General features: G+C 45.5%; 1 protein-coding gene and 1 non-coding gene across 29 annotated transcripts in view; one reads left to right on the top strand and one right to left on the bottom strand.

The window, feature by feature from the left end:
• Window positions 1–2,610: 2,610 nt before the first annotated feature.
• The window catches only part of LOC125748596 (cingulin), a 28,402-nt gene continuing 10,317 nt past the window's right edge, over window positions 2,611–20,695 (bottom strand). The window contains exons 4-23 of one of the 28 annotated variants that reach the window (XR_007399611.1): window positions 20,589–20,658; window positions 20,090–20,197; window positions 18,187–18,311; window positions 17,957–18,089; window positions 17,612–17,824; window positions 16,959–17,107; window positions 14,060–14,180; window positions 13,608–13,820; window positions 12,019–12,240; window positions 11,082–11,330; window positions 10,623–10,793; window positions 10,264–10,425; window positions 10,076–10,165; window positions 8,276–8,359; window positions 7,803–7,921; window positions 7,274–7,505; window positions 7,192–7,232; window positions 7,110–7,150; window positions 6,864–6,945; window positions 5,840–5,974 (exon numbers count right to left, since the gene is read on the bottom strand). Coding sequence is in view for 9 of the 28 variants with exons in the window: in XM_049024924.1 (XP_048880881.1) it covers window positions 4,132–4,273; window positions 5,811–5,974; window positions 7,397–7,505; window positions 7,803–7,921; window positions 8,276–8,359; window positions 10,076–10,165; window positions 10,264–10,425; window positions 10,623–10,793; window positions 11,082–11,330; window positions 12,019–12,240; window positions 13,608–13,820; window positions 14,060–14,180; window positions 16,959–17,107; window positions 17,612–17,824; window positions 17,957–18,089; window positions 18,187–18,311; window positions 20,090–20,197; window positions 20,589–20,658 (2,644 nt within the window). In the remaining 19 variants the exon portion in view is untranslated. Of the gene's footprint in view, window positions 4,274–5,810; window positions 5,975–6,863; window positions 7,151–7,173; window positions 7,506–7,802; window positions 7,922–8,275; window positions 8,360–10,075; window positions 10,166–10,263; window positions 10,426–10,622; window positions 10,794–11,081; window positions 11,331–12,018; window positions 12,241–13,607; window positions 13,821–14,059; window positions 14,181–16,958; window positions 17,108–17,611; window positions 17,825–17,956; window positions 18,090–18,186; window positions 18,312–20,089; window positions 20,198–20,588; window positions 20,659–20,695 lie in introns of those variants that run through there. The other 27 variants (XR_007399617.1, XR_007399618.1, XR_007399616.1 and 24 more) reach the window with 27 other exon arrangements.
• Window positions 16,011–16,092, top strand: trnal-aag (transfer RNA leucine (anticodon AAG)). The gene has a single exon. It is a non-coding gene; the product is annotated as a tRNA-Leu (tRNA).

The following is a 20,695-nucleotide window of genomic DNA, read 5'->3' as shown; positions in this document are numbered from 1 at the left end:
CTGTTTAATTCTGTGGACTAGTTTGCATAAGATAACTATCTTCAAACCAACAGTGTCCTATACTGAGTATTTCACATCTAGGGGGTCTTCAGAGCTGATTTCATATCTAAAACAACTTTAAAATTGATTAAAAAAAAAAAGCTTTTGGAGTCGGCCAAAACTGACAGACCCAGAAGAATATCTGCCACACCTTAATGACGAACTGCTGCATTCAGTATTGTACGCGGTCATGTAGAGTCAGTATTGTAGACAGTCATGTACAGTAATTAATAAGAGACTTTAGTCAGGTAACTGCAGGTAATTCATACAAATGCTCTAGCATCTGATCGCACACTGTTATTATGACTAATGCAATAACGCAATCCCTGTTTTGCATGACCTCCAGACACTGCCTTCTGGTTTAAAGAGCATTTGTGTTGACAGTGTACTGGAAAGAGCTTAATTTGCATGGGTATTATCCATGCTCCACATTTCAACACACCATAAAGCACTCTAATCTGTTCTGATGAAGAAAAAGACAAAGGAAAAAATTCTATTGTCCTTTTTTTGAATGCACTAGACACATCTTCCCTTATTTTCTAAATATCCACCGAGTGCGAAAACAGATCAGTCAACAGACTTAAATTAAACTGGAAATTTGGAATGACATTGCAACTGACACGCATTCTTTGTTCAGTGCTTTACTATCAGTTCCCACATGAATTCCTGCTCTACAACTGTAGTCTTATTAGCCACTTAATACTGCTGGGTCTTTAAAGAGGTAGCAAAACAGAGTGCAGGTGTTTAACGTAGGATATGCTCCAAGGGAGAATCATCTGGGTAAGGAGGGAGATTATTCTTAACCCCCCCCCCCCCCACCACCACACCCACCACAATTCAAGGGCCCTTGGCAGCCAAACGCCCTCCCTATAGGGTCAGGGGCCCTTGTAGGCAGAGGATCAAAGAATGTAGGCCCTCTAAAATAGACAAACGAAAATACATTGTTGATAAGCGTTGCAAATTGTTTTGGGCTAGGGGCCCCACGGGTTCCCTGCACCCCAAGGGCCCCTGGGCAGCGGCCCCGCTGGCCCGGTCCGTAATCCGTCCCTGGTCCCTCCTCGTGCACGGCTGCAAGGAGAAGAATGGCGGGAGAAGGAGGACTATAGAAAAAGGGATCGTCCATTAGCAAGTAGTGACATGGAGGGTGTGAAGTGCAAGACTTCATAAATGAAAATAAAAAATAAGGGATATAACAATTAAATAAACTACTCCCTCTCCAAATACACATACAATGCATATTGAAGCTTTTGCATTTAAGTTCATAAGGTACATTATTAGCCACTGAATAAGTCACGCAACCTTCATTGCAGTATAAAAGTATATAATAAATAGTAGTTTAAGCGTTGTTTACCAATACTTCAGCGTTAGGGGGATTTGGAGTCTATCCTGAAGGCTACAGGCAGGGAACAGCACAGCACAGCACAGCACAGCACAGCACAGCACAGCACACACACGTGGACAATTTGGTAACTCCAGTCAGCCTCATTGTATTTTTGGACTATATGTGTTTGGGGGGGAGCCAGAGTACCAAGAGGAAACCCCATGATGACATGAAGACAACATGCAAACTCCACACACATGGAGCCATGGCAAAGACTCAAAGGTGTAATACAACAGTGCTAATCACCGCTAACCACTGCTAATCACTGCTAACCACTGCACCACCGCTTGGCCCCCAACCAGAATGTCACTGGTTCAAATTCTGTGGTCAGCAGAATTGTTTCACCATTGGGCCCTTAAACACCCATTGCTGTAAGGACCAGCTAAAATGTCTTTGTCCCAAAATGCAAGTTGCTTTGGAAAAAAAAGTACCTGCAAAAAGGAATCTGACATAACTGACATGTCATGTCTATCAAAGGTTTGCTTTTACTATTTATAAAAGTAACTCTATGCCATTTTGTTTTTGCAGTAAAAATTTTCCACAGAAGAAAAATGTAACAAAGAATTAACAATAAATGGGTGAGGCTGGAATTATTAATTTGCCAAATAGTTTTGTGACACCTGTGTTCCATCCATTCAGATTAAGCGCTTGTCCAAACAAGGTGACATTGGTCCCAACAGTACCCCAGGAAGCCCGGGGCTAGTGGACTACACCCTTAATTGGACCGAGTTCCGCATGGCGCGCTCATGAACAATTTAGTGTTCCCAACTCACCAGAAATGTGCCACTCAATTTAGAAGGAAGTCAGATGGCCTGGAGGAAGTGAGAACACACAAGCTTCACGTACACAGGGCAGGGCGAGGTGGATCGAGTTCTAGAAAGAGGTGGCGCTTTAGTTCAACAGATCTGTCAACAGAATGATGGCTTGAGCACCAAAGCCAGTGCCAGTCCCATGTCATTGACCAGTACTGATCGATGGCTGTTATAGGCTCGGCAACATCATGGTGGTGTCTTCATTTCCTGTGCAACTGACAATCAATAGATAGAACCCATTGTACTGTATGTGTCAGTATGAACAGATGCATAATATTTTAAAACAAGAGGACGACAAATATGGAGGAGAAGCACATTGTTTCTTACCTGATATGTTTGATGGGACTAAAGCAAAATAACCCACATACAGGAAACAGATTCCTCATTTATAGCATTTTACTTTATTTTCAAAAATATATAACTGAAAAGGTAAGATGACTAAATGCTGTAAACAATTTCACAGTTTAAAATGATTTGTGTAATAATTGTGGGCCAATTCCAGAAGACGGTTACACCACATTAAAAGGTAAAACGATGGTCTCCAACCTTTTTACGGTGAGATATTAATATAAAGTAAACACTCTGGCGAGCTACCAGATCACAATGGTATCCATTCGGCGTATTTTCACCGATACTTGGAGGGGGGGCATGTTGCGATCGGCTAAAAATATCTAGATATCCTGACGGTCGACCGGTTGACAACCACTGAACTAAAAGATACAAAATATTTAATCAGTAAACAAACGTTCAAGTAAAATCAACCATTATAAAATCATTGCAGAAATGGATTATACTGATTGTAGTGTAGTGACTTCTCATTAAATATTTAAACTGCTGTTCAGTATTCAGCATACTAATAAATAGTTACAATAATCATGTATAATTTTAATCATTTCAAAACATTGAAAAAGTATGGCATTATGAACAGTATTGTTAAGACTTGACTGCTAAAGAAGAGTCAACTGAGATTACACAAAATTCATAAAGGTGCTTGATTTTAAAATAAAGAAAACAGAGATAATAAAATGGGGAAAAATACCCGAATGTATATTCAGTAAAATATGTTGCCAGAACAAGTAATATGGTGGGAATCCAGTGTTTAGTGCAGGTTGACTCGAATTTGGTTAAAACAGAATTGCAGGGTTCAACAGAAGTAAACAGTGTAATGGTCTGTACTTAGACTGCTTTTGTGTTCATTTGGCAGATTCTGAATACATTATGTCACTCATTACTCACTCATACTGAACGTAAAGTACAACATATCGTACCATCTGTGCAAAAACATTGAAAAGATTGCTTGCAAAGAATAACCATATCAAAACCATAGTCAGATTTGTACAGCGTACCAATGTGAGACCAAAGGAGAGTATTTCTGTACAGCCGATAGGTGCAGCTGGGTTCCCGTACAAGACAGAGCTGGGCAGCAAGACATGAAGATGTCAGAGGGCCCACTTTGTGGAGAACCTTAAAATCTAAGGATCTCCAGGGTCATCTGCTTTTGGAGTGGAGTCCAAGCCAAACCATCTTCTGTACAGTAAACTCATATTTCCCATGTAAATGCCAACTCCGTCTTCGATTAAAGTATGTGAAGAAGGAACAGCTCCCCCTATTGTTAGTGACCTGTATCTAACCTAAAATATCCACCATTCGGTAGATTATATTTCTATTTACCTCGATTCCGTTACTAAGCATAATGTCAGTTTATTATAGCGTTTACTAGGTTTGTATTTTTTCCACTAGCAACTAAGCCTCCCTGCTCATGCCTTATCAGGTCCACTATTTTGTCTGAAGATGCAGTGTCCAGTGTAATGTCATATGTCCAGTGTCACCACAGTGACTGTGTAATGACCATTGTGATTGCTACGTGCTTTATCCAATATATGTGTTCCCTCCTTTTCTCTAGCAAGAGCTGGTCTGCAGGTTGCCCTCAGTTAATATAGAGGTTATGCTGGAATGATCATAGAGTCCATCATCGTCGTCATCATCGGAGCTTAGGGTGCTGTGGTCCAGTGCTGCCCGGTGCGACTGCTGTACTTTCCGCCTGAAAAACAATCAGTCACCATAATATGACTGAATACATGAATTTCATGCATCTTATATAATTCACATAGTTCTGTTTATTTCACATGGTCCCTATCAGACGTGGAGATTTCGGCTCCAGAGAATACAAATCCAGAACAAGATTTTGTTTCAACCAACCAGTTGAGTATAAAGAGTCACAGTCACAGAGTACTCGACTGCTTGGTTGAAACAAAATCTTGGTCTGGATTTGTACTCTCTGGACCTGAAATCTCCACCACTGGTCCCTATTTTGTACGATAGTATGTTATGGTGAATAAATGTAAAATGACTCAAGTGTTGTGGATCCTTTCAACAAAAACGTTTGCTGCTCCAATTGGAATGTAATTGCAAGAAGGCTTTTTTATATTTAAATTAAACTAATTAAATTAAACAACAATTCTGGAACTACAGTTCTTCAGTTACAACTCTAACACAATGATGCAGTTCAACCGGGCATTTTATGAGCCTCCAGCAATCCAAACTATTTTCAGAAATGAAAAAAAAATAAAAAAATACTTGAAAACTTGTTTTGGATATACAATATTCGATGCTATCAGCAACTGCGACACTGGGAAGACAAACTCTTCAGAGTTAATCGTCATATAAAAAAAAAACTTCAAAACCAATAACATGGTGCCCCCTGCTGGTCTCAATGTGTATAAAAGACTCATCTAGGAATCGAATCTTCCTTAAGATTGTACTTTTTACAGTCGCCCTTCCCGTGCGTGAAGGTTAGAGGTGGAAGACCCCCGTGGATGTGAAAATTTGCAAATAACACTTGTATCCATTATTATAATGCAAAATTAACAGCACAAAAGTGTAAACATGTGAGAAACACGAGATTCTGTGGTCACAGAGAAGGCTAAAAAGTGAAGCTGGGTGCCGAGACAAAAATGCGTGGCGGTCCTAAGGCTAGACTTTCAATATTAAAAAGATGTAGAATACACTTACACTATTACATATGGAATCACACTAATATTTATTTATTATAAGATTTTAAGTGATCCAAGTCATTTTCAGTATTGTTTATGTAGTTATAGCATATGCCTTGTCCAGGGCCAACTTGCAAATTATCAAATGTGGGATCGTCTAAATTCACCAACGTGGAGAGGTGACAGTATATTATCTGTTACTGTGATAACTATGTTTGCTACTCTGAAGTATATTAGCACTCACAGCTATTTTCCATGTTTGCTAAGACTTGCCCTTGTCCTACACACACTGGGGAACTGGATGGCTGTAGGGTACAAGACAAGCCCCTCCGGATCTCAGCGCTCAGCAAAATCCATTGTGTGCGTGCAGTGTTCCGTGCCACGGCTTTGGACGCTGGGCCTGACAGATTTTTCCAATAAACACTTTGAGCTGAACTGGCAGGAAGGAGCCCCACTGTCTTCCTTTTGTTTGTGCTATAAGCTACCCTCTGTGATTCAGACAGAACACAATCTGTTTCACATCTGGGCCATGATGCGGGGGAGCGGGTTCTGTTCCCCAAAAAGTGTGCAGACGGCATTGCTCACTTGAGTTCGGACTCCAGCGCCGTGACCCGGCTCTGCAGGGCTTCCTTCATCTCCAGTTGCTCCTCCAGGTCCCTGATCGTCTTCTTGCGCAGCCCCTCCAGTCGCTCCACCTCCTCCTCACCCTCATCTACCTGCCTCTTCAGAGCCTTCATGCGCAGGGTCAGCTGGGGGGGGGGGGGGGACAGGGCCATCACTGTGCTGCAGTGTGTTCGGGGCAGGATTAGCCAAACACCACTGCTAAATCTGCATCCTGGTTTATTTTGTTTTATTGCATATGTAACATCCCAAATTTCTATCTATGTATTTATGCATGCAGTCTGTCTGTCATACAAGCAGACTAGAAACATTAACTTAATCAATGTGTTACAATATACAGTATTTCCTGTTTCATATAAACTTTAATCTTTTTTATTTTGTTATTTGTTATTCTTCTATTGTAGGGCTGTGTTCAGTAATTCTATTTTAAACTTGTTGTACCAGCTGCAGGAGTCGTAAGTGTGTACATCTGCGTACGACAATGACAATGAAGTTGAATTGCATTGAATTAAATGGCTACACTGTGACTTAAAAAGAGGTAAAAACATTTGCAGATGAAAGAAAGTAAGCCTGGTCATAAATGTGGTTTCTGACAGCAACCCCCCCCCCACAAACAGAGAGGCCATTGCTTTGGGGTGTGCGAGTTCCTGGTCTTTGTCTCTCATGCCCTGATTTCATGTGCCAGACTTTGTGCAAACTGTTCTCTGTTCAACAGTCAGTGGATGTTTATACATTTATTTTTCATTAGAACTTCGGACAGATGCAGAACCGATCTGATGTAGCTAACAGCAGAAAATACCTCTAAAATCTTGTTAATGGCCAATGTACCTTGCATCTGTTTTGCCATATCCTGTTTTCTGTATATGTACATTTGCTTTCTTTGTGGCAACAGGAGAAAAAAAAAAGAATTTTTGTGTCGTTTCATACAATGAGAGATACAGACACTAAACTAAGATAATGGATGCAGAACTTGTCTGATGTGGAAACTGCGAGTGTGCTGTGTTTGGGCTCAGGTACCTGGTCTCGCTGGTCAGTGTGCTGTGTTTAGGCTCAGGTACCTGGTCTCGCTGGTCAGTGTGCTGTGTTTAGGCTCAGGTACCTGGTCTTGCTGGTCAGTGTGCTGTGCCTGGGCTCAGGTACCTGGTCTCGCTGGTCAGTGTGCTGTGCCTGGGCTCAGGTACCTGGTCTCGCTGGTCAGTGTGCTGTGCCTGGGCTCAGGTACCTGGTCTCGCTGGTCAGTGTGCTGTGCCTGGGCTCAGGTACCTGGTCTCGCTGGTCAGTGTGCTGTGTTTGGGCTCAGGTACCTGGTCTCGCTGGTCAATGTGCTGTGTTTAGGCTCAGGTACCTGGTCTCGCTGGTCAGTGTGCTGTGTTTAGGCTCAGGTACCTGGTCTCGCTGGTCAGTGTGCTGTGCCTGGGCTCAGGTACCTGGTCTCGCTGGTCAGTGTGCTGTGTTTAGGCTCAGGTACCTGGTCTCGCTGGTCAGTGTGCTGTGTTTAGGCTCAGGTACCTGGTCTCGCTGGTCAGTGTGCTGTGTTTAGGCTCAGGTACCTGGTCTCGCTGGTCAGTGTGCTGCTGCCTCTCCTCATCCAGGGCGATACTGAGCTCCTTCAGCTTCCTCTCCAGACGACGCTGTGAGGCCAGCAGGGTGTTCTTCTCTCTGAAACACAAAGCCAGCACTGTAACAAACTGCTCCAGGGGTCACTGGCCTTGCCGGATGCAGACAGAGGACACTTCTTCCGCTGTGCATCTTAGAGCCTGACTGGAGTGTGTGTGTAAACTAAACGCCCAAAAAGCAGCGTAAAAAGTGGCACAAAGTGAAAGTTCTGGTTTCTAGTTGCAAAGGCATTCTTCAGTTACTTGCCCACTCGACTAACACAGTAATGCAGTGCTAGCATGCCTGCTTTGAGGGTGTACCATCCATCATACAAGCACTGTGGTCCGTAAGTCTCCTGACCTCTCCTCACTGTGCAGCTGGTCCTCCAGCTCCTGAACCTTGCTTTCCAGTTGGGAGTATCCCGCTGAAGAGCGGGACTGTCCCTCCATGTCCGTTAGGCGGGATTTCAGGTCCTTAATCTGACGGGACAAAATGGGAGTCAGACAAATATACCAAAGAAGAATGACCACATCCCCAAAAAGGAAGGGAAAGGGACACCAAAGTGACCACCCCCCACAGGAAGGACACAGGGAGGTGTGTGGCTCAGCAGGCCCATAATCGAAAGATTTCTGGTTCAGTTCCTGGGAGCTCATCAGCAGGACGATAAACCCCAGCTGTTCCAGGGACTGGCTAACCCCGTTTTAAGCAGATATTACTTGTATCTGCTACATATTTTAAAACAAATGTAAGGACAGAACTGACTTTTGCTTCCCACTATAACTTTATGTGACTATGTTTGCAAGCAAAGGCGAGTTCCAGTTGCAGTTACGTACCTGTCGTTCCAAGGAGTTCTTGTCCAACTCCAAATCCTGTTTGGATGACCTCTCCTGCATAAGCTCGGCGCGCAGCTGCTCATTCTGAACAAAAAGGGAGGGTTAGGACAACTGCTTTACAAAAACGAGAGCACAGAGAAATGTTGACATGCATGAAAGTGTATTCACATGCTAAAAAAATGTGGAAAGTGGCGCCCCCACTTGTATGCCAAATACGCACACGGTGCACCCTAGCGGGGGCCTGAGACGGGCACAGCTGCCAAGTCCACTTATTATTAGAGAGTTTCGGCTTGGTTTTCCGCAAAATCACTGCAGGACAATGACAAATTCGGCCCCTGGGCACCCTACATCCCGTAAAAAGAGAATTCTGCGTGCACCCCTGGCAGGCACTGGCACTGAATAGAGATTAAAAACTTCACATATTGCATCAAGAAAAAGTGTTTTGTGGGGTGGAAGAATGGCCTGGTGCATGTTTTGCATAAACATAAGGCTTCAAACATTTTTTACGAGATTGCTCCTCAGATTATTGAGTTGGCAAGGAGAATGATACGAAGTCTAAGAACTTCTGTCAACATTTTGCTGGAGAGTGAATGTGTGCAGGTGCAAGGTGTTACATCAAACATCCAGTGTCCTCTGAGGCATGTATCTATATCCTAACAATGCCTGAAGTTCCACTTTTATGCATATGTCCAATGGTAACAGTATGTATTCAACCTGGCCAGGTACAATAATGCCGAATGTCGACGTCAGACTTCAAACGACTTTCACGGAATTCTTTAACGAGTCTGCAAGGAAATCATTACTATGTCTATGAACCGTCAAAGTCTCCCTGAAACGCAATCTGTTGTGGGTAGTGGATCTGAGCAGTTTAATGCATGGGATTAAGGCTCTAAACTCCTCAGAGGTGTGGATTTGAACCCCGCTACTGCCAAAAGTCCTAGTTATACACAGATAACCAATGGTAGGAGTCTGCATCTGGCCTCACTGAATACATTGATGTAAGGACAGGTACCTGGTCGCTGACAACAGAATTTTGTTGTCCGAGCGACCAGGATACCAATTGGATGTAAAAGCTGCTCACATTAGCTGGAGCAGGAAAAAAAAAAGAAGGATAGCATGGCTAAGGAGCTGGATTAAGGTTCCAAGTCTCTTTGGAGGCATGGGTTCGAATCCCACCGCTGCCAGAGGTTCATTGTTTGTGACTTACCATTGACTTATGTCCAATGGTAAGAATCTGCATCTGGCCTCATGAAATACAATGAGGCATAATGTGTACTGTCATCATCAAGATGGGAAGGGCGTGTGTATTGTGGCTGACTGGGCTAAGGCGCTGGAATTAAGCTCCAGTCTCTTCAAAGGTGTAGGTTCGAATCCCACCGCTGCTACTTAACTCATCACCAGCCTGGGTCTCTGAAAGGCCCTAAAGGTTCTGTCGGCCTCAAAAAGCACTTGGGTGTCCAGTGTGACTTATTCCTGTGGTGTTCAGCCATTGTTGAAAATGAAGCGGCATATATGAACTGCCTGTGGGTCTTAGGATAACTATTGGATGGGAGGTTTCTGACATAACTCTGATGTGACTAAAAGGAGGGACACCGCTTCCAGGAGCCCTGCTTTTACAAGCAAGTCCAATGCATACTGTTCCGTAGCCAAAAACTGTCAAGTGTTTCACAGCATAGACTTCAGTCCCACTGCGGCTATTGCAGGAACAATGTACATGCAGAGGCAGTGTGGCCTCACTGTAGGCCAGTTCTCACTCTGGCAAGTTTCATAATCATTTTTTAAAAAGATTTTTAGTCATACCTGGTCGCGGCTGCGTGAAACACGATCCGTGAGCAGCTCCACGGTGTGTCTCTCCTCATCTACCTCCATCTGGAGGTGTTTCACTTTATCCTGACACGGAGAAAATTTAAAGAACACCATGACATACATGGGGCAACTGGAGCCTCCTCGGCCCTTCCGCGAAGTGTGTACACCCTGAGACGGCTTACCTCCAAGCTCCGTACTTCCCTGCTCCGGTCTGTCTGAGAGCCACGCTGACACTCCATCTCCGCCTCTATGTTTTTGAGACGATTGCCGAGCAGCTCCTTGTCCAGCTGGAGGGTCTCCCTCTCCTCCGTGGAGAGTGACAGCTCCTTCTTCAGACGGGACACCTGCAGCGATCGTCACACGAAGTGTTTCCTCTGAAGCACTCACAGACAATGATCTATCGAGGCCTCACAGCTGACAAGTTGGAGCCTGTCCTCAGATTATTAACCACGGGGAAAAACTGAACATAATAGGCTTAGAGAAGCACAAACACTCTCTTGCTGTTCCATCTTATTTTGTCTTTCTTCGTTTTCTCCCTCACCTCCTCCTGCAGGGATCTCAGGTTACCCTGAACCTTCTCCAGCTCCGCCTGCCGCTCCCTGCCCTGCCGCTGGGCGTCCTGCACCTCCTTTCTGCAGCGCTCCTTATATTCGTCCACTTGGGCTTGCAGTAACCGCACCTGCTGCTGTGATTCCAAGCTCAGCTGCTCCATCTGGGGGCCACAGCACAGATGGTTTGCGAGGTTAAAAAAAAAATAAAAAATCGAAATGTTTCAGACTAAATAACAACAGACAGTTAAATACAAGTTTATTAACCTCCTTGGTGAACGTCCATATGCAGCTGTAAGCCCAAATAACACTTGGGCCAGTGTTCTGCTGCCATTTTGTGGATGAAATGACGTTTTCGTATTAACGTGTTTCTTACAAACGTCTCATTCACAGCATGTGAAGTGATACACACCTCCATGCATACCGAGAAGAACAGGAGCCGTGACACTTACCTCTTTGTTCATTTTGTCCAGCGCTCGCTCCAGTGCTCTCTTCTGCTCCTCCAACTCGGAAGCCTCCTTGCGCTGTGCTTCCCTCTCTCGTTCTCGCTCCCGCTGATACTGGCTCAGCTCCTCCTTCTCCTGGCTCAGCCGGGTCACCATACGCCGGGAATCCTCCAGCTGCATTCGCAGACTCCGAATCTGCTCCTCCAACACCTGCTCAGTCTCACAGTTCTGGGATGCGCTTGTCTGCATTTGTACCTGGTGAACAGGCAGGGGACAGAGTACAGGCCATTGGCTTCATCCTGTCTAAGGTTACAGAAGTAAAGTCAAAATATGCACAGTTTTTCAGTAATCAGATACAATAACAATTATGTATTTAGCATTTACTTAGCATGGCTGCGATAGCGGGTGGACTGGGAGGCGGGCCATTAGCAGGCCGCGATAGCGGGTGGACTGGGAGGCGGGCCGTTAGCAGGCCGCGATAGCGGGTGAACTGGGAGGTGGGCCCTTAGCAGGCCGTGGTAGCGGGTGGGCTGGGAGGTGGGCCCTTAGCAGGCCGTGGTAGCGGGTGGACTGGGAGGTGGGCCCTTAGCAGGCCGCGGTAGCGGGTGGACTGGGAGGTGGGCCCTTAGCAGGCCGCGATAGCGGGTGGACTAGGAGGCGGGCCGTTAGCAGGCCGCGATAGCGGGTGGACTGGGAGGCGGGCCATTAGCAGGCCGCGATAGCGGGTGGACTGGGAGGTGGGCCCTTAGCAGGCCGCGGTAGCGGGTGGACTGGGAGGTGGGCCCTTAGCAGGCCGCGATAGCGGGTGGACTGGGAGGTGGGCCCTTAGCAGGGTGCGAGCTGTTAGCAGTTTGTAGCAACATGGAAATCAGGAGGTGGATTATGAGAGGGTAGATCGCAGCTGGACTGGGTTGGTCAGTTGGTGACACTGGGCATGTCTAACCTCCAGGCGGCTGTGCTTTTCCTTGAGTCGGACATTGGCCTCCTGCAGCTCCTGCTCAGCATCTCTGAGCGTCAGCAGCTCTGTCTGTGCAGCAGCCAGTCGCTGCCTCTGTTCCTGCAGCTGCTGCTCAGCCTCGGCCGTGTTCTCCTGCAGCCTCTCTGCCCGGGACTGCCACTCCTGCAGCTCCTTCTGGAGCTCCTCCACCACGGAAGGGTCCGGCCGCTGCGGGAGGAAGCAGGGGAGGGGTAGGAGTCGGCAATCATCCGTAGGAAGAAAAAAAAGGGTACAGCTATATTAAACACATATTACATATATTCCATTTCCAGAATCATTTATTTAATGCATAGTTAAAGCAAGCGAGCAGACAGGAGGCAGGATGCACTTTGGATGGTATGTCAGACCATCAAAGAAACACACGCTCAATCACACACTGTGACACCAATGCAGACCCACAAATACACCTGATCTGTATGGCTTGGGACTGAGGGATAAAGCCAGAGCACCCAAAGGAAACCTCAATATACACAGGGAGATCAGAGGTGCAGCAGTCATCTAAACTGTACACCAGGGTTGGGCAATCTTATCCGCAGAGGGCCGGTGTATGCAGGTTTTTGGGATAACCTTCAGGTAGGGCTGGATAAATAATCAATTAAGAAAATGAATCAAAACTGACACTCACAACCTCTAATCGATGTAATCTTGTTTGTGTCGGTTACTAGTAAATTCCAAAGTATGCTGAAGCATTACGAGCTCCCTTTACTGGAACTAAGGGGCCTGGCCCAACCCCTGAAAAACAACCCCAAACCATTCCCCTGCATGCACCAAGCTTTACAGTTGGCACAATGGAGTCAGATAGGTAACATTCTACTTGCATGCGGTAAACCTAGACTCCTCCATCAGACTGCCTGCCAGAGAAGGGTGATTTTGTCACTCCAAAGAATGCATTTGCATTGCTCCAGAGTCCAGTGGCGGTGTGCTTTACACCACTCCATCCAACACTTGGCATTGTGCTTGGTGAAGTGAGGTTTATATGCAGCTGCTTGGCCATAGAAACCCAACCCGTGAAGCTCCCGGCCCACTGAATTTAAGCTGGGGTTAATGCCAGAGGTAGTTTGGAACTCTTCAGTTATTGAGTCAACAGAGCGTTGGCGACTTTTATGCACTATGCACCTCAGCACTCGACGACCTCGCTCTGTTATTTTAAGTGGTCTGCCACTTTCTGGCTGAGTTTCTGTTGTTCTTAAATGCTTCCACTTTGCAACAACACCACTTACAGTTCACCGTGGAACATCTAGCGAGGAAGTAATTTCACAAGCTAACATATTTCAAAGGTTGCATCCTGACAGAACCACACTTGAATTCCCTGAGCTCTTCAGAACGATCCATTCTTTCACAAACACCTGTGGCAATGGGTCTGAATGAAGCAAGTGAATTCAATGACTAAAAGGTGTGTCCCAATACTTTTGTCCGTATAATCTACCTCTAGGGGTGTGAGGTCATGGTGATACCCTCTGAAGCCAATGTGCCAGCTCACCATACATACAGTTCATTTTGATATTAAATGAAACATTTAATTTGTAAAACTATACCTGCTTTACTTTATCCAGTGCTTTGGCAAGATCCTCTTTGTCTTTCCGTGATTGGTCCTTCAGTCTGTCAATCTCGTATTTCTGGTCTGCTTCTTGCTCTTGATTTGTTTTCTTTACTGAAAGTAACTCCATCCTCTTTTTGTCACACTCCAGCTTTTGCTTCTCCAGGTCGACTTTGGCCTGCTTCAGTTCAGCTCGACATTTTTCCAAGTCCTGCAAACAAAGTTCAATCGCTAATCCACAGGTACGGCGACATTATGCGAGGCTTTGTCATGTTGAATTGTGTCAACAGGACGTTGACTTGTGTTTGTCAGGTTTGTGTGTGTGTGTGTAGCTCATTTTTACATTAAATGATGGGGACCAAATCTCCCCACGGTGTGATAAAAATGAATGGAGAGTCCCCACAAAGATATGAGTACAAACATGTGCAGTGTGTGTGTGTGTGTGTATACCTGTGTGAGGGTGTTGATGTGGCTGGGATCAGGCATTTGTTCCTTTACTGTAGTCAGCCTGTCCTGTAGCTCCTTAGTCTCCTCCTCTAATTCCTCCTTCTCCAAACGAGCCTGTAACAACCTGCATAACATGAATACCAGTCAAAAGTCTGGACACTCCTACTTTTAATGCATCCGTCTCTATTTTAGCTGTGTCACCTTATAGTAAAAAGCCTCGAGGCAATGAAATAATTGATATCAAGTACTGCAATGACCAGAAGTGTGCGACATCTCAATTTTCTCAAATATTACACTCTTCAGCAGCCTTTTTGCTTCGATGTGAGCATTGCAGACTCACGGCACGGATGTAGCCACCTGGAATACTTCTCCAACAATACCAAAGGCATTCTCACACATTCTGGACACCAGCTGGCTACGTCACTCTTACTTCTCTTGATCCAACTCATCCCAAACCATCTCTATCTAAGAGTTTAAGAAAGGGGATTGTGATAATCTGTCGCAACACTCAATCTATGTCCTTGCTCACAAGATGACACCTAATACGTAACTTCGAGGTGCGCTTAGGTTCATTCTCTTGTTAAAAAAAACAAATGATTTTCGGTATATTTCAGTTACATACACATGTTCATACAGTCAGTAACAAACAGTAGACATTTGTATTACAGTATACAGATACCCAGCATGGCTTAAGAAGTAGCACTATAGCCTTATACATCTGGGCCTAGGGGGGGTTAGAATTCCGCCCCAATTCACCCCATATCACGTGGGCTTTCTCCAGGTACACCTGCATCCTCCGGCAGTGCAAAGGACACACCATTGGTGAATCAGGCTCCCTAAATTGGCTGCAGCATGTGGCTGTCCTGCGGCATTCCCATCCAGGGTGTTCTCCTGCCTTTTGTCCCGTGCTCCCTGGGATCACCCACCCACAACTCGGAACTTGATAAGAGGTCACAGCACGGATGCATGGCTCACGGACAGCAACTGCTTTTCAGTCCGTATACGCAGTTAAACCTGCTGCGTCGCTTAGCCAGGGTAGAACACAGTAATATCACAAGGTGATCTTAATTCCAGCTTGAATTCATAATCGCGCTAAATTTCAGACGAGTGGGGAAGCACCCATGTTGTGACTAACCCTACAACTCTGCTGTGTACATTCTTCCATTTATACATCTTCCGGTTACTTATTCAGATGAGAAACTCAAAATAAATATATTCTTAATTGCCACAAACAGGGAAGGAAAAAAGGCAGACGGTCTCTAACAACCACTTCAGTAAAACCATATAACTCCGGGTCATAGTGCTGTAGACCTGTTATATATATACACTCAGTGAAATGTCTTTGCACACACTGAGATTTTCTACATATTCATGTTACTGACTTAACATTTACTAAAAAATACACTCCACATTCTTGCAATTCTAGCAATTATCTTCATAGTATAGTCACCATTTGAGTACCTTTACTGTCATGAAAATGTCACTCAAAGCAACCCCCTCTAGCAGTTATAACAGCAGAGAAAATTAGAGGCATTCCTTCTACAAGGGACATTAAAAGCTCTGGTTCATGGAATGAAACGGATAACTAGTGCATTTGAAGTTAAAGGACAGCCTAGAATTTGACTGTGCCATCATTACACAACGAGTTAACAGGATGTCAGACATGCACTGTTACATATTCTTTCCATGTTAAAATGGAAACTTGTTTTATTTGACTTGTATTGTTATTTGTAATTGTTCACTAAACTTGTGAATGCTTAACAAGAACAAAAGTTTGAAGTTTATGAAATAACTAGAAAAATGGTAAAAAGAAAAAAAAAACCTGTGACATGCCAAAGCTTTTGACTGATAGTGTACAAAATATAAAATTCACAAAACATTGGGAAATGGATATGGGTCCGGCATGAAAGAAAAAGTGGCATATATGAACTCAGATGACCTAAGCTTGCAGAGAGGTAGTGTGGCCGAGCGGTCTAAGGCGCTGGATTAAGGCTCCAGTCTCCTCGGAGGCGTGGGTTCGAATCCCACCACTGCCAGAGGTCCTGCTTTTACGTATACAGCCAATAGCAAGAGTCTGTGTCTGGCCTGACCAAGTAAAATGATGAATAGTGTGAGGGTCAGGCGTCAAACATCATTTAGGAAGGAGATCATAAAGTTTAAGAACCGCCAATATGATGATGGTAAGTTCTACTTCGTGGGTAGTGTAGCTGAACGGTCTAAGGGGCTGGATTTAGGCTCCAGTCTCTGCAAGGGTGTGGATTCAAATCCCACTACTTACCAGCATGGGTCTCTACATGCAAAGGTTCCATAGCAAAACATTTTTATTAAATGCGACTTACTACCGTGCCCATCTGAGTGGTGTTCAACCATGGTATATGAACTGCCTGTGTGTCTTAGGATACCTATTGGATGTAAAAGCTGCTCGTATGAGCTGGAGTAAGACAAAGGGAGGGGTGCTGTAGCCAAGTGGTCTAAGGCACTGGATTTAGGTTCCAGTCTCCTTGGGTTAAAATCCCACTGCTACCATATTTGGGTCTTCGGCTGGCCCTACATAAAGTTTCCTTAACAAAATAAGGCATGTGGGTGTCCAGTGTGATTTATTAATGTGGCCTGGTATGGTATGGGACCGGTGTGAAAGAGAATGCAGTGTATATGAACCATCTTTGGGTCTTTTGTGGCTCCAAACATAGTGAGGATGGGATTCAAACCCCACTCTAAAAGTGTGAGGCAATGGTGCTACCCACTGAACCACCAAGCATTAATCTCCTCCTAAAATATTTTGTATAGATCATTTCCTCTGCAGTTATGGAGGCGGCCTTGTCAGAGCATTTCAAAGGACCAGCGGGTGCACGCTTATGAGAACGAGTGATCAACGTAAGCATCAGTTAGTGACCAAACTCACTCCTGCTTGTTGCTCCGCAGCTCATCTCGGTTGGACTGGAACTGCTCCCTCCAGTGGCTGCTTTCCTCCCTGCAGTCCTCCAGCTGCTGCTGAAGGGAACGCATGGTGGAGTTGACCCGCTGGCGCTCCGCCTCAATGCTGAGCTGGGACTGAGAGGAGGAAGGGAGTGCAGCCAGTCACTGGGGTATTTGGCAGGGTGCCCCAGAAGCTATTTCTGTGCCAATCACCGGGTTGGTGGAAAATGATTCCCCTCAGTTTGATTTCTGCACCATGTCTCAGCGATCAAGATGTTCTTATCTACACAAATGTCTGCCTTTTCGCACAAGCCTTTATTTACATAGGCAAGTTTACTGAGAAACCAATCGCCAACTACAGTGTACATTAGACTTGATTAGAGTAGACTGGATTAGATTAACTTTATTGATCCCAGAATTAAATCCTTGTGCATACTGTAGCATGTATGTATAGCATGGACGAACATACATTAGTGCAAAACGGATAAGTAGCGAAGACAGTACACATAGCGCAAACACGTAAAGTGCATGGTTGCTGAATACTTCAATAATACTTACTTACTATATGTGCCTGCATGCTCATCATATACAAAGTACTCAGATAGAAACCTATATGAAAGCCCCGGTGAGTGATCTCACCACTGAAACCTGCTCCATACTGCTCCTCAGTTTCTCCATGTCTTGCTGGTATTGCTCCCTCAGAGCCTCAATCTGGCTATCATGGGAAGACACCTCATCCTTCAGCACTCCCTTCAGGGCAGTGAGCTCTCTCTCACGCTGCCGCAGCGCCTCCTCCTGGCGCTGTCGCACCATGACCGCCTCTGTCAGCTCCGCTCTCACCGACATCAGGTCCTGAAGACATGGGGAGGACAGGAAAAAACGGCATGTGCATAGACAGGAAAAGTGAAGAGATGGATATTTGGGTCATGCGCCTCTGATATACATAAACCAGGGCACAGACACATAAGGGGGCCATAATGGTACCGTGTGCAGAAGGTCCAGCTGCTCTCTGTCATCTGACTCCCTCCTCAGCTCCTCCTGCAAGCCAGCCATCTGGTCCTCCAGGTCTCGAACCCGTGACTCAGCTGACTCCCTTTCGATCCTCAGCTGTGTGAGGCTAAGGGAGAGGGACCCAGGGCATGAAGCTGGAGATGTACCTGCATACATTGTGAAGAAAGAAACACTGTAGCACAGAAGGGTGACTCCTCTCTTACTCAGTCTGGGCCTGGTCCAGCTCCGTCTTCTTCCTGTCCAGGTGTTCCTTCAGCTGCAGGTTGTCATCCAGACAGTTCTCGAGCTCTGCCTTCAGGTTCCGATCTGTGCTGGCTTTCTGAGCGTTCTGCGATGAGAAACCGCCTCGTCAAAGGGAAGATCACTGCAGCACTCACAGATAACCCTCTAGCTCAGCATCCACGAAGAAGTGGAATCCAACGAATGATAAACAAAATAAACCATGAAAATATCTAACTGCGATCCTCGCCGGGACAACCAGTCCAAAAATGGATGTATGCACAAATATTCATGGCTCACGTGAACTGAAAGTGATTGTCAACACACCACAGCATACAACAACAAAATGTGTTGTCTACATTTAACCTACGTGACAAAGCTAAATTATTACGTGCCCAAAGAGCTGAGAGAGGGGCCGGTACCTTCCTCAGGGTCTCTCAGTGGTACCTGGTTAAATCTTCCAGCCATTTAAGCCTAATCTGAGCAACACAAGGCACGGGGACAGGGTGCCCATCCATTACAGGACACAGCCACATACACCAGCAATTTCAAGATGCACACCAGCCTAAGAGCACGTCTTTGGGGTTGCGAAAGGAAACTGGAGTACCCAAAGCAAACCCACATGACATGGGGAGAACATGCAAACTCAACGAGTGATTGTTTTTTAATCTGGTGCACATAAACACAGCAAATTACAGACTCCTTGGCATAATGACAGATAAAGTCTGGTCACTGTGTGACACTTACGTAACAGAGGTCTGTGTGCTTCCTGTCATTTTAGTACACCAAAAAAAAGGACTCAGATAGCCTGCTGTGCAAGCAGGATGTTTGAGCCAAAGTAAGTGAACTAAACATAAGTCTGTTCTCGCCATACTGTTAGTCACTCAGACTTACTGAGACTTTCAACTAGGGGACCCGCAGACAGTCCACGCTATTGCTCCGGGAACTGGGAGGGAGCAAAAAAGTGGACCATCTGCCAGGGAGCTGGGAGGGAGCAAAAATGTGGATCGTCTGGCAGGGAGCTGGGAGGGAGCAAAAACGTGGACCGTCTGTGGGTTCCCAAACACCAAGTAGTGAAACACTGAATCAGGATGCTTTTAATGGTCTGGCCCCCCACCCCCCCCCCCAAAGTCTTTCCAGAACACCTCAGATAAACGATATTAGTGGCACCTTTTAATTAATGTTTCAAATGCCCAGAGCAATTATGTTGGATGAAGAAATCATGACTGTCTATTCCATAGGGACCCAGCCAACACTGTTCAGTGCAAGGTTCCAATGGCCCATTTCTCTAATTAAGAACTCTAATTAGGTTTTAATTAAGGTCACCAAAAAGAGTCGGTTGGGGTAAGACTGACTGGGTTGGAGGTACAGTCACAGGCATCCCCAGGACTCCTGGAAAGTTTCTCTCACCTCCTGAGCATTTCTCTGCTCTATATGTTTTTTTGTGTGGCTATTAATTTGCCACAATGTCACTACATCTGTGCTCAGCACCCTAAGGTAACCCTATAAGCACATGGTACCAAAATACACTGATTACCATGGATCAGAACTGTCTGGCTTGGAGCTGATTGCCTGCCAAGCCCCCTAGTGGCACCATCCAGGGCTGGAGATGGCAACAGAAGCTTGCCGTTATTCACTGCCTCCCCAGAGGAAGTGGCAGTCAGTCAGCTGGGGACCACCTCAGAAAAAGGCGTTTTTGTTGTCAGGAGTAAATTGCCGTCTGGATGGCCAAAGACAGACGTACGTGACGGACAGTCAAAGCCCAGGCCTGCCAGTCAGAATCCCTTGGAGGTCATGTCATTTTGAATCAGAGTCAGCCTGTGTCTCCTATGGCATGGTACATGACTGGGTGAGGTGCACACTGTGGCGCCCTCTACAGGCACTCACCCTGCGCTCCTCTTGGAGGGTAGACTGCAGGTCTGCCAGTTTCCTCTCCAGATCCCTCTTCTCCTTTCTCCAAGCCTCGCTGGGAATTTCACTAGCGGATCCACTGGACTGATAGGATAAACCGGGGCCACAGGTCACTTTTACCAGAATGTACACACTAACACAGAAATGTTGTTTCTCTTATAAACACAGAGCACACATGGCTCACATGTCACCACACAGGTGATTTGCACTATACACAGGTAAATCTCTCTCTCACACACACACACACACACACACACACACACACACACACACACACACACACACACACACACACACACACACACACACACACACACACACACACACACACACATTATTTCAGTCACTGTGCAAAAATTCACCTACAGAACATAATTTATCTGAAATAATGCTTAATACCCACCATGCATTATTAACTGGACCAAGGTCTCAACTTTACGTACTTGTCTATCCATGATAATAATAAAGTTCCTACCCTCAATCCCTGAATCTTGTCAAAGACTAGGTCGACTTTGCGTTTGGTGGCTGAAACACTTTCATTGTTCCTTAGAAATAGAGAAGGAGACAGGAAAAAAAAAACAG

The sequence above is a fragment of the Brienomyrus brachyistius genome, chromosome 9, assembly GCF_023856365.1.
Source record: "Brienomyrus brachyistius isolate T26 chromosome 9, BBRACH_0.4, whole genome shotgun sequence".
In the NCBI taxonomy this organism is placed as follows: domain Eukaryota; kingdom Metazoa; phylum Chordata; class Actinopteri; order Osteoglossiformes; family Mormyridae; genus Brienomyrus; species Brienomyrus brachyistius.
Note: the sequence above shows the minus strand (reverse complement) of the source record. Positions and strands in the feature narration are given on the sequence as shown.